Below are 12,175 nucleotides of genomic sequence, written 5' to 3' on the forward strand. Positions count from 1 at the left end.
CCAAAATGTTAACTCTGATTTCTGTCCACAGATGCTGCCAGACCAACTGAATTTTCCCAGCAATTTCTGTTTTTGTTTCTGAAAGGGCCTGAATCGGATCTAAAAATATCATAGCATCTATTACTGTGGTTACTGTTTTATTGCACTTCCCGCTGATGGAAAAAGTTTTAGGAGAGTCAAAGGCCTTCAAACTGAGGTGAGAGAGCTCCTCATTTCACGGATGTGGACTCGGAGATCCTCCTTGAGGCAGTGAGGAGAGGAGGAAGGACCTGTAACCAAAAGATGTAGGGAAAAGGTTAGTCTCCCAAATCAAGACCTTTGGATGGAATTGCTGGGCCTGTGAGCAGATAGCATGGTTAACAGAAATGACCCAGTGTAGAAGGAAGTTCATTGATCTTATTCACTCTGGAAAGGTGAGTTACATGCTGAACTTTGAGGCCAGGCTTCTGTGTGTTCACCTTCCAGCAGTTGCTCCATCTGAAGAGCAAGAGGACACATGCTTCTTGACCATGAGAGAAATGTGCACCCAAGGCACTGACTGGGAATGAATCGGAACCATTGCACTGTTGAGTACCTGCCACCACTGACTCATACAACTTATAATGAATCGGAGTGTTTGGCCATGGAATCCAGCATTTCCTTGTTGGCACTCATTCTTTTGTCCTTGGAGGAGCAACATAATACTAGAGAGTAGTTTCAAACTGGAGGAGACCCTTCACACCTGCACTTCATCACCACAGTGGAACTGTGAGCCAGGGACATCGTCTAGGCTTGTTGTGGTGATTAGATAGTACAGTTCATTCATGACAGGAGTGCATTGTACTTCACTATTTTCTAATGGATGTCGAAGCACAGCTGCATCGGGAAGCCTCAGCACTGTAGAGTCTTCTCCTCTCCAAATGTTTTTCTCAGAATTTCCTCAAACTGGTGTTCATTGAAGTCATGTGTGCCACTATGGCTCAGAACTTTAAATACATCAGCTTCTCCCATGTCCTCATCTGGATGTTATTGCTGTGAAATCACAGACATGATCTGCATGGAAACCTGATGTGAAGGGACCATCCTATGTTGCTCATTGGCCTTGGTGGAAGAAGTTTTTACATTTCAAATATGCTGAGCCACATGTAATGGCATTCTGACCTCTACCTCCGGGCATGATGCATCCATTGTTCCTCTCTCAGCTATGGAGGTGAGCAGCTGTGGCTCTCTTGTATCTTCACTACACCATGAGGGAATACAGCTCCAGAATACAGATCAGCTCCATATTTGCTAGATGCTGATGCTGGGCCTTGCCTTGTGGATGCATGCAATTTGTGTAATAGCCCAATGTGCAATGGATAGAAGGATAGCCATAACTACAATGAGCCCTGGATTCATAGAGTCATACAACATGGAAACAGACACTTTGGTCTAACTCATCTGTACCAACCAGATATCCCAATCTGACCTAGTCCCATTTGCCAGCATTTGGCCCAGATCCCTCCAAACCCTTCCTATTCAAATTCCCATCCAGATGCCTTTTAAATGCTGTAAATTGTATCCGCCCCCAACTCTTCCTTGTGCAGCTTGTTCCAGACACGCACCAGCCTCTGCATGAAGAAGTTACCCCTCAGGTCCTGTTGAAATCTTTCCCATCTCACCTTAAACCTCAGTTTTAAACTCTCATCCTAGGAAAAATAACTTAACTGTTCACCCTATCCATGCCTCTTATGATTTTATAAATTTATGTAAAGTCACCCCTCAGCCTCTGACCTGCCGGGGAGAAAAGATTAGATTAGATTACTTACAGTGTGGAAACAGGCCCTTCAGCCCAACAAGTCCACACCGCCCCGCCGAAGCGTAACCCACCCATACCCCTACATGTACATCTACATATACCCCTTGCCTAACACTACGGGCAATTTAGCATGGCCAATTCACCTGACCTGCACATTTTTGGATTGTGGGAGGAAACCGGAGCACCCGGAGGAAACCCACGCAGACACGGGGAGAATGTGCAAACTCCACACAGTCAGTCGCCTGAAGCCCCAGCCTATTCAACATCTCTCTATAGCTCAAACCCTCCAGTCCTGGCACCATCCTTGTAAATTTTTTCCGCCCTCTCTTTCGAGTTTAACACATCTTTCCATGGAAGGGTGACCAGAATTGTAGGCAGTATTCGAAAAGTAGCCTCATCAGTGTTCTGTAAAGCTGCAAGATGACTATCCAACTCCTATACTCAATGTTCTGACCAACAAATGCATGCATGCTAAATGCCTTCTTCACCATCCTGTCCACATCCAACTCCACTTTCAAGGAATAATGACTAGCACCCCTAGGTCTCTTTGTTCGCCAACGCTTTCCCATGCTGTACCATTAATTGATTAAGCCCTGCCCTGGTTTGCTTTACCAAAATGCAACACCTCACATTTATTGAAATTAGACTGCATCTGCCGCTCTTCAGCCCATTGGCCCATCTGATCAAGGTCTCATTGTACTCTGAAATAATGTTCTTCACTGTCCATTATGTCAACTATTTTGGTGTCACCTGTCAAGATTAGAATGGTGCTGGAAATGCATAGCAGGTCAGGCAGCATCTAAGGAACAGGAAGATCGACGTTTCGGGCTGGGGCGCTTCATGGCTTCTGCCCAAGACGTCGATTTTCCTGCTCCTCGGATGCTGCCTGACCTCCTGTGCTTTTACAGCACTACTCTAACCTTGACTCTAATCTCCAGCATCTGCAGTCCTCACTTTGTCTTGTTGGTGTCATCTGTCTACTAGCCATGTCTCCTATAATCACATCCAAATCATTTATATAAATGATGAAAAACAATGGACCCAGTGTCAATCCTTGTGGCACACCACTGATCACAGGCCTCCAGTCCGAATTGCAACCCTCTAGCACCATTCTTTGTCTCCTACTTTCAAGCCAAATTTGTATCCAGTTGGCTAGCTCCCCCAGATCCCACGTGATCTAAACTTACTAGCCAGTCTAGTATGCAGAATCTTGTCAAATGCTTCACTGAAATCCATATAGACAATGTCTGCCGCTTTACCTATATCAATCTTCTTTGTCACCTCTTCAAAAAACTCAGTCAAGTTAGAGGGACCTGCCCTGTGACCTGTAGTTTTGGTGTCCCCTACCCCAGGAAAAACTCCTTGGCTATTCACTTGATCCGTGCACCTCATTATTTTATAAACTTGTGTAAGGTTCCCTCTCAGATTCCAAGGCTTCAGGGAAAAAAAGCCCCAGCCTATTCAGCTTCTCCCTATAACTCAGACTCTCTCACGCACAAAGCCACGTTGACTATCTCTAATCAGTCCTCCATTGGCGATGGTTACACTGAGCCTTGTGGGCAATATCAGAAACAAAGCAGATGCTCAGTAATGTGATAATTCAGCTGCACTGTTCAAATGTTGAGACATGGTGGCCCTGACATGGAGGTCTTTGGAATTCCTCTCCATGGATGTTGTGCATGTTGCCTTGATTTAGATGCCTGCAGTTCAAGCCTTTTGATACATCTACAGATTTCATGTGTGACAGAAATAATGAGGACCTCTTCTGCTCCCCCCCCCCACCCTGGCCCAATCTCACCCCCAACCTTTTCAGTTACAAAGAAAGACATCATTGCATATAGGATAATGATATGGAAATTTTATGGGCCCAGTGAGCAGCTCCTGAACTTTGTGCAGGCTATGGGACCTTGGAAAGTGACTGTTGCTTACCCAACCAGGGTGGATCCTTCCACACCGTAAAACATTCCCTGTGCCTTATAGCCATTCGTAGGATTGACTTGCAATGCTGAATGATGTGGCCAAGAATGCTTGAGGCCAAGATTTTTAGTTTACACAGTAGGTCAAAGCATGAAGGCCACATACAGCATTTTGTGTTAATAGATGTCCTTCATCTGCTCTATGTGGGTAAATGTTCAGTCCCCTTTGAAGGGTCTCACATTGTCAAGATGTAAAGCCCCTTGTCTCAGAGAAAAACATTCACTCTGCCCACTCTGGGTGAGGAGGAGCCATTTTCATTTCTATTACACACTTGTAATTTAAATGACTATAAAAGGCATCACAGGTCGATCTTCCTGGAGTGAGTGACCGAATCAACCTTTCAATTTAGGTGACTCCCCAAGCTTACATGTTCCTTTTGTTTTTGCTGTCCCTTCCAATCCCATCAGATTTGAACTTCCCACATCCCTACACACATTGAACTGCTCTTCTCTTTACATTACCCTCTGAGTCCTAGGCGTACAGCTTATACATGCCAAACATCTGGGTGGTGGCAGCCATTGACAACCTCCCCTTCCCGCAGTACCCTTCGCCCATCCTTTATTGTCAACATGGTTACATATTGACTTGCCCCCTCCACAATTATTGTGCCCTCTGCATCACAGAATGTTGTCTCCAATTCCCATAATTGATTGCCTAACATCCCCATTAAATCAGAGGTATCTGATATTCCCCCCAGACTTTTAGTGCTGCTTTCTTGGCTGATTTACTGTTTCTGTGTGACATATCTTGTATTGCACACATCTGAGAAGTCTACTATGTAAATGGTCCATATAGAGTCATCCCATGGCCCTCATTGTCAGACGCCTCCATGTTGCATTGAATCTAGAACTAAGGTAAACTCTTATTTATATGTGCTGTGACTGCAGAATGCTCTCCTCACTAAGGAACTGTTTTGTCTCTGACACTGTCCATATGTACTGATTGGAACCATTATCAATGGATTCATCTACAAGTACCATCATCTTTGTGGTTGGGCCACAGCGATGGCACAGAGGATTTGCAAAGGAACAAATGCATCAGCAAGCCCAGGACTAGCAGCAACCTTCAGTGGTTGCTGAACAGCCTCCATATGAAGAAATTGTGTTTGATGTTCTCCTTGGAATGCAGAGGAACTATAGGAGACCTAGGGTTTTCACCATCAAAGTCATTTCCTCTTGATGAGCGAGGTGCAATGTTGCCACCAAGTAAGATGCCCTGGGTCACCCTCACAGAACTATGTCATCCATGAGTTTGTCCAGAAGCAGTATATGGCTATCCTATCCCAACAAGGCTGATGACTCCATTATACACTTATTCTAAGCATAGATTCAATGTGACTTATTCTTCCACCAGCCAGACTGTGGGGCAATCTATAGGCATCATCAAGATGAAGTTCTAATGTTTGGATTGGTCTGGGTAGACTTTGCAGTACATTTGATCAGAGTGTACTGCATAACCTTGCATGCTCTGCACAATAGCAGCAGACAAAGAGAGGATATGATGGTGCTAAAGAACTAGCAGGCAGCAGTAGTCTTCTGAGCAGGATGAGGATATTGAGCAGAAGAAACAACACCTTTGCCATGATATAGCAGTGCAGCATCAAGTGCAACAAGGCAGAGAAGACACCCCTTAATTGACAGTTGATATGGGTTGGGTGTTTTTATTTTTGGGATTATAACACGGTTTTTGGTCCTTTGAGCAGCAACAAATTTACAAACAGCTTTTTTTTGTTCTTTCTTTTGTTGCTGAGGAAAACTTTATGTTAACAATTGTTTGAAGGCTTCACACCAACAGCTGCTCCCATATTAAACAATCACAAGATCTTACGGGATGTTGAGCACTAGGGAAAGAATAGCACTTCTTCAGACAATGTTACAACAGGAAGTGGCACTAAGCAATGGTAGTTTCTGTAGCTTCTGTCTTGTACCTGCAACTAAAATGACAGTTGCTCAGACAAATGATGATTTAAACTGCTAATATATTTCCAAATATGATATCCTTGTGCAGTTAAGTGTTGACCATGCCACTTGTGCACTTTCTTTTTCCTTGCTCTCCTACTATATAATTGCAGTTGCAACACCTGCAGGTGGGGTGGACAGAGCCCCACTACAATGGAGCTTGTTGGCCTTAACGATTTGGGTGGACATCCCTGGATCATTTGTAGCTATAGGGCCCAGAGTGAATCCCAGCTGGATGTAGGTTCACCCTCCTTGGTTTGAACTTCCACACGGCTGGGGTTTGTGTGAAAGATGGTGATGAAAGGGCTTAGCACCTCTGAAGTATCCTGGAACTCCATCTCAACATCTACCCACACCAGTGGTTCAAGAAGGCAGCTCACCACCATCTTCTCAAGGGAATCCAGGGTGGACAATAAGAAGGCTATTTCCCTCAATGAATAATGAAAAGGTCAGATGTCTGCGCTGTATGAAGAACAGTTTGTGGCCAGTTTTCTTGAAAAAATGTTGTCTCAGTGGCAAGTCTCCATTGTTAAGATCAGGGGAACTCCTCCACAGAAAGGCCTGTGGTTGAAGCTGGAGCCAGGCAGGAAGGAAGGACACACACACACACACACACACACACACACACACACACACACCTAAAATCCAGCCCAATGTAGTCATAGCATGGAATACAATTCATTCTTACCAGCCTCTTTTCCTGTGCGAACATTATATAGCATGCCCCTTTCTTGTATCTTTCAAAATGTACAGATTATTTATCCAAGTTTTGTATGGAAACTTCATGTGCACATGTTTGAATGTAACATTTAACAAAAACATCCTATTTAGATTCTGAGATTTCAATTAATTCGTCCAGATATTGTGAAGGCCAAAGAATCATTTCTGTTGCGTAGACTGTAATTGAATATCATGTAGAATCCATGACACAATTGAGAATTGACTGGGAAATGGAATTATTCAATGTGTGACCCCTGCATCTGAACCCTCCAAATTCTGAGGGTTCTAACTGACTTAAACTGAATAACTTCCCAGAAAAGATAATAGGATAAAAAAACCCAGGGTTTCTAGCCCTGATTCGAATGTCTGAGCTATTGTATGAGAAAATCACTAATGCAAACCTCTTCAGTCACACTGTGATGCAATTTATAAAGAAACCACAAATGTCACTGAACTTTCACAATGGTTTTTTAAATATTCAATAAGCTATATTTCATAATTTATGTGCAACTATTTAGGTCTGTAATTTCTTTAACTGTCCCAAAAATATTCAAGTAGAACTTCCACCTGTCCTGACCCAATGAAATTTCCTTAGTCAGGCCTTATTTTTTGTTCATGATGGGAATCACATGAGGACCCAGCAAAGCCCCTGAGGAAAGTTCTGGCAATGTTACAGACAAGAGGACATGATAATTTTAAAAGAATGGAAAGCCAAAAAAATGAAGAGACCTAGTCTTCCTAAAGGCATATTCAAAAATGGATCAGATATACTACCTAACAGGAGATAAAATTACTGTTAAAGGACCTTTTACTGTTTCCTGCAGTGCCTTGAGGATTACGGCTACCTTTCTCTTGTCAGCCTCTAAATGTAATGGAATCTGCGAAGAATATCATCTTCTTTGTAATTTACAAGTGGCAGGAAGGGTAGCACCAGCGAACAATTGTTTCACTGAGCTGGAGATAAAAATGTAGGTCTTCATAGGCATGGAAGTAGCCCCCACTTGACTATTTTCCCTCTTGGTCTTATTAGAAAATTAGCACTTTGAAAATTGTAAAGAATCACAACACATACCTAATTTATGGTTTAGTTTAGAACTGTACTATGACATTTAAACATTGTGATGCAAACTCCAAGAAACATTTATAATGGTAATTGAAACACTTCTGAACTGAAATCCTTGAATTCTTGACTCCCCCAGGATAGAGGATCATGATGATGTCACCCCTATCTTCAACAAGCAGACTGATACACTGAGATACACTTATGGTGAATACTTCCTGGCAGAACTAATAGAAGCTCAAGATGAAACTACCCGAGCTGCGGTCTCTGAGGTCTGTGTTTAGCTTTGTTTTTTATCATGCTAATAAACTTATTCTTAGATTTGTTTAAAGAGCACAATGTACATGTTACATGGCAACATACACTATATAGCAAATACAGTACACTGTTAAGACATGCAGAGAAAAATAGCAAATAGTTTAGAGAAATACTAGTAAGAAAGCTAGTAAAGGATGTTAAAACAACTAAAGAAACAGGTATTGTACCAAATAAAGGACATTATATATTAATTGCCCCTATACTATATAGAGCGAGTTTTAAAGTCTGTACTATATAAAGTTAGTTTTTAAAGTCTAGGACTATAGCATGGGAATTTCTGGAATTTATACTAGAATATTTGAAATTTTTGACAATTTGAAAAATTTGGCTTGGCCCTAAGTCGGAAATCAGTTGAGACTGCCAAATGTAGCTTGGCTGTGATCTCTAAAGATGTAATAACCTTACAGATTTCTGGCTTGAGATATACCAAATTGTCAAGCATGTTAAGTAATATGTACTTCCTTGAGGTTTTGAGTGTGACTTTTTAGACAAGGCTTGTTCTAAGTGCTTCAGGAGAAGTGCTATTAAATCAAACAAACCAAAACACCCCAATGGGTGAGCTAAACGTGGAGTTTAAAATTCATGATTCTACAGGTGACATATCAGAGTCCCTCTGTTAACTGTGAAAGATCAGTCAGATTTCCCACCTTTTGTTTACTGTGCCATATCCCCTGCTTTAAATTCTGAGTCTATGAATGTCAGTGAAAACCAGTTCAAGCATGTCTGTGATACCTGTTTGATACCAAAATTCACCATTTAAACTGGCACATGAAGGATGACAATATATAAGCGGTTTGGATGAATCTGGCACCTGTAATCAAATTGCATGGATCTGATCTACAAATGTGGGAGTGAGAAGATGTAAATTCATGACCCTTCCATTGTGATATTGTGATGATGCTGTAGCTTTAATAAGGCTATTTTGACCTTGGGTTTTTTTAAGAGAGGTCGTAAAGGCAAAGATGCCAAAATATCCTGGATGAGCCCCCAATCTGTTATGGACCAGGCCAGACCCCTCAAAATGTTTCAATAAAGTAGCCTAGACCCTAACTTTTTCTTATTTTAAGGGCAGATGTGAAGTGGATATTCAAGGTGTGATGCAGCTGGTCAAACCACTCAGCTTTAAGCAAAACAGAATTCATTTAAAAGCTACAGATGAAACACAAACAAAAGAAAACAGAATTTGGAATAACAACTATTTGAAACCTGAACTGACCCGATACTGCAACTTAATTAAGGAGCAGTTCCAATTCCATAAACACACCCCTTGGCAAAAGGTAAATTCAAACACAGGTTCCTACAGGCAGAAGAGATTTCAGAGTGAGAAGCCAGTCAGGAATCATCTGCTGAAGCAGCAGCTTCTGTTCCTGCTACCAGCAGTTTCTTTGCTACAATTAAACTAAACTATTAAAAACCTGAACGGTGACAACTGGCCACTCCCCTGCCATTGTTAAACTAGACACTTTTTGAGACATTTCATCACCTCTGCCTTTACAAGGCAAAAAAAAACCCAAGGACAAAATAACCTTGTTCAAGTGACAGCATTGTCACAATATATTTAAAATTTAAATTCTGTACTGTAATGTGAGCCTTTTCCTTTCCTTGCCATCTCACTCCCATTACTACTGTTAACTGTCAGAGTTTACTTTTAGTGAAAAGCAAATTCTGTTTCTTGTTATGCATATGTGCTGCCTTGTATGTGTTACATGTCAATACAAAAGACTTGTGTTGGGTAAGTGCTCACTAAGCCAGAAATTAAAAATATTACCTCTGTATCATATGCTTTGTACCAAACAGCAGGCGTATAAATATTGAAATAAGAAGCCTACACTCATGGCTGCTTCACTAAGTGCCCAAATTAATTTAGCAGTAGCATGCAAAATAGAACACAACAAATGCTGGAGATCAAAGTGGATCAGCTTCCATGGAAAGAGAGCAAGCTCACGTTTCGAGTCTCGATGACTCTGATGGAGAGTCATCTAGACTCAAAACGGTAACTTGCTTTCTCTTCGTGGATGCTGCTTGACCTGCTGTGATCTCCAGCATTTGTTGTTTTCAGTACAGATTCCAGCATCTGTAGTAATTTGTTCCTGCTTGCAAAATAGAATGTGGCTCTTTCCACTTCTAAACTTGTCATGGTTGTACCCATTTTGTACCTGTAAATGAACAAAATATTGTTGAATTTCTACCTCAATAATTTTTCCAATAATTCATAAATTGGCAAATAGTCACAATAAAGAAGTAAATTTGTGATGGTCACATGATAGTGAACATACAAGTTTTATTGTTAAGGGCTGAATTAAGGATGAGATTGTAGTTTGTCTGCCATTTTGGCCCCAAACCTCAGTGGAGGTACCCCCAACTTTTAAGGCTGAGGTCTATCAGCATCAGAGGATCCATGCCACAAATAGGGGACTATGTTCACTGCTGTGACTGTTTTCAAAACCATTCCAGCAAATGTGTTTTACTTCCACCTAGATTTATCTCCCTATCCATATACCTGCTATATAATTATGTGCAGTTGTTCTCCCAGTCATCCACCTGCATTTGTCACACCCAACTTACCAATTGGCACGCCAATGCTCCAAATTGCAGCTATCTCGCAAAAGATTGTAATACTGCCCTTGCTGTCAACAAGTGCATGCTCAGGTGCCCCTATGGGCCTGACATTGGTGTTCTGATACCAACAATAAGCTTCTGGCCAAAGTTTCTTTGTTCAGAAGCTTAAAACAACCTATGCTTATACAATGTTAATTTTATATGTTATGCAGGTAAATAACTGTGCAGTGGGGTTCATAAGTGTGTGCAGTGAAGTGAATGTCAAACTCCTGAATGAATGTTTTGATTTACGTCCATTTCATGGTTTTTGTAAAACTCAAGAGGAGTCGTCTCCAAAAATAACAAGGAGTTCAGGTACAAGTACCCATTTTATACTTGTAAATGAGTGGAATATTGTTGCATTTCTATATCAATAAACTTTCCTATAATGCATAAATTGGCAAATAACTATTCACCATCCTGACTTGGAAATATATTGCGGTTCCTTCAGGGTTACATTTGACCCCATGAGCTTGCTCCGCCATTCAATAAGGACTGATCCGACTTTCCACATGTCCACTTTCCTGTCCTTATCCCCTGAACTCTTGATTCCCCTGTTGATCAAGAATCTATCCATCTCAGCTTCAAATATACACAATAACTCTGCACCCACAGCTGTCAGTAGCAAGGAGTTCTAAAGATACACTATCTCCTGAGAAAAGAAATTCCTCCTTATTTCAATCTTAAATTCGGAAGTCACATGACATCATGTTACAGTCCAACAAGTTTATTTGAAATCACAAGCTTTCGGAGTGCTGCTCCTTCATCAGGTGAAGATTTCACCTGACGAAGGAGCAGTGCTCCAAGAGCTTGTGATTTCAAATAAACCTGTTAGAGTATAACCTGGTGTCATGTGATTCTGACTTTGTTCACCCCAGTCCAACTCCGGCACCTCCACATAAGTCTCAAATTGGCAACCCTTTATTCTGAGATGATGCTGTCTGGTCCTAGACTCTCATGTTTGGGGAATGTCATCTCAGCATTTGCCCTGTCAAGTCCCTCAAGAATCCTGTACGTTTCAATGAGATCACCTTTCATTCTTCTAAATTCCAATGAACAGAGTCCCAATCTGTTTAACCTTTACTCATAAAACAATCCTTCTATTCATCCCAGTGACCGTTTTCTGAATCACCTCCAATGAAATGATTTATTAAATAAGGAGACCAAAACTGCTCACAGTACACCAGATGTGGTCTCACCAACACCTTGTACAATTGGAGTAAGACCTCCCTGCTTGTAGCTACTTGTCTTAGGATCCTAGAATGCAAGCCATTAGGACCAGTGAACTTATCTGACTTTAGCTCCATTAGGTTGTCAACTTCTTTGGTGACTGTGATGGTACTCAATTCCTCCCTGTATTCTTTAGTATTAATGGAATGTTCGAACTATCTTCCATTGTAAAGGTTGATGCAAAATATCATTTTAACTCCTCTGCCATTTCCTTGTTCCCCAAAACCATCTCTCCAGATTCATGTTCTGAGGGTCCAATATTCACTTTGATCTCAATCTTCCTTTTCATAGATTTAACGAACCTCTTATTGTCAGTTTTTATATTCCTTGTTAGTTTGCCTTTGTGGTTTATTTTCTATTTCTTTATTATCTTTTTAGTTTGCTTTTGCTGGATTCTGAATTTATCCCAGTTTTCGGGGCTATCGGTAGACTATCCTTTGTCAGAATTCAATTAATTCAGATGTTAGTGGTTTTAAGCAAGGCAGGAAAAGAGGTGGAGGAAAAATAAAAGAGAATGATAGGATAGAAAAAGTGAGA

The 12,175-nt window shown here is 41.3% G+C and overlaps 1 protein-coding gene across 1 annotated transcript in view; it reads left to right on the forward strand.

Moving 5' to 3' along the window:
* Window positions 1–12,175, forward strand: part of cfap61 (cilia and flagella associated protein 61) — a 250,290-nt gene that overhangs the window by 36,937 nt on the left and 201,178 nt on the right. The window contains exons 7-8 of the mRNA XM_072581649.1: window positions 7,632–7,764; window positions 10,582–10,723. Coding sequence (XP_072437750.1) covers window positions 7,632–7,764; window positions 10,582–10,723 — 275 coding nt within the window. The remainder of the gene's footprint in view (window positions 1–7,631; window positions 7,765–10,581; window positions 10,724–12,175) is intronic.

This window comes from Chiloscyllium punctatum, chromosome 11 (genome assembly GCF_047496795.1).
Source record: "Chiloscyllium punctatum isolate Juve2018m chromosome 11, sChiPun1.3, whole genome shotgun sequence".
NCBI lineage: Eukaryota > Metazoa > Chordata > Chondrichthyes > Orectolobiformes > Hemiscylliidae > Chiloscyllium > Chiloscyllium punctatum.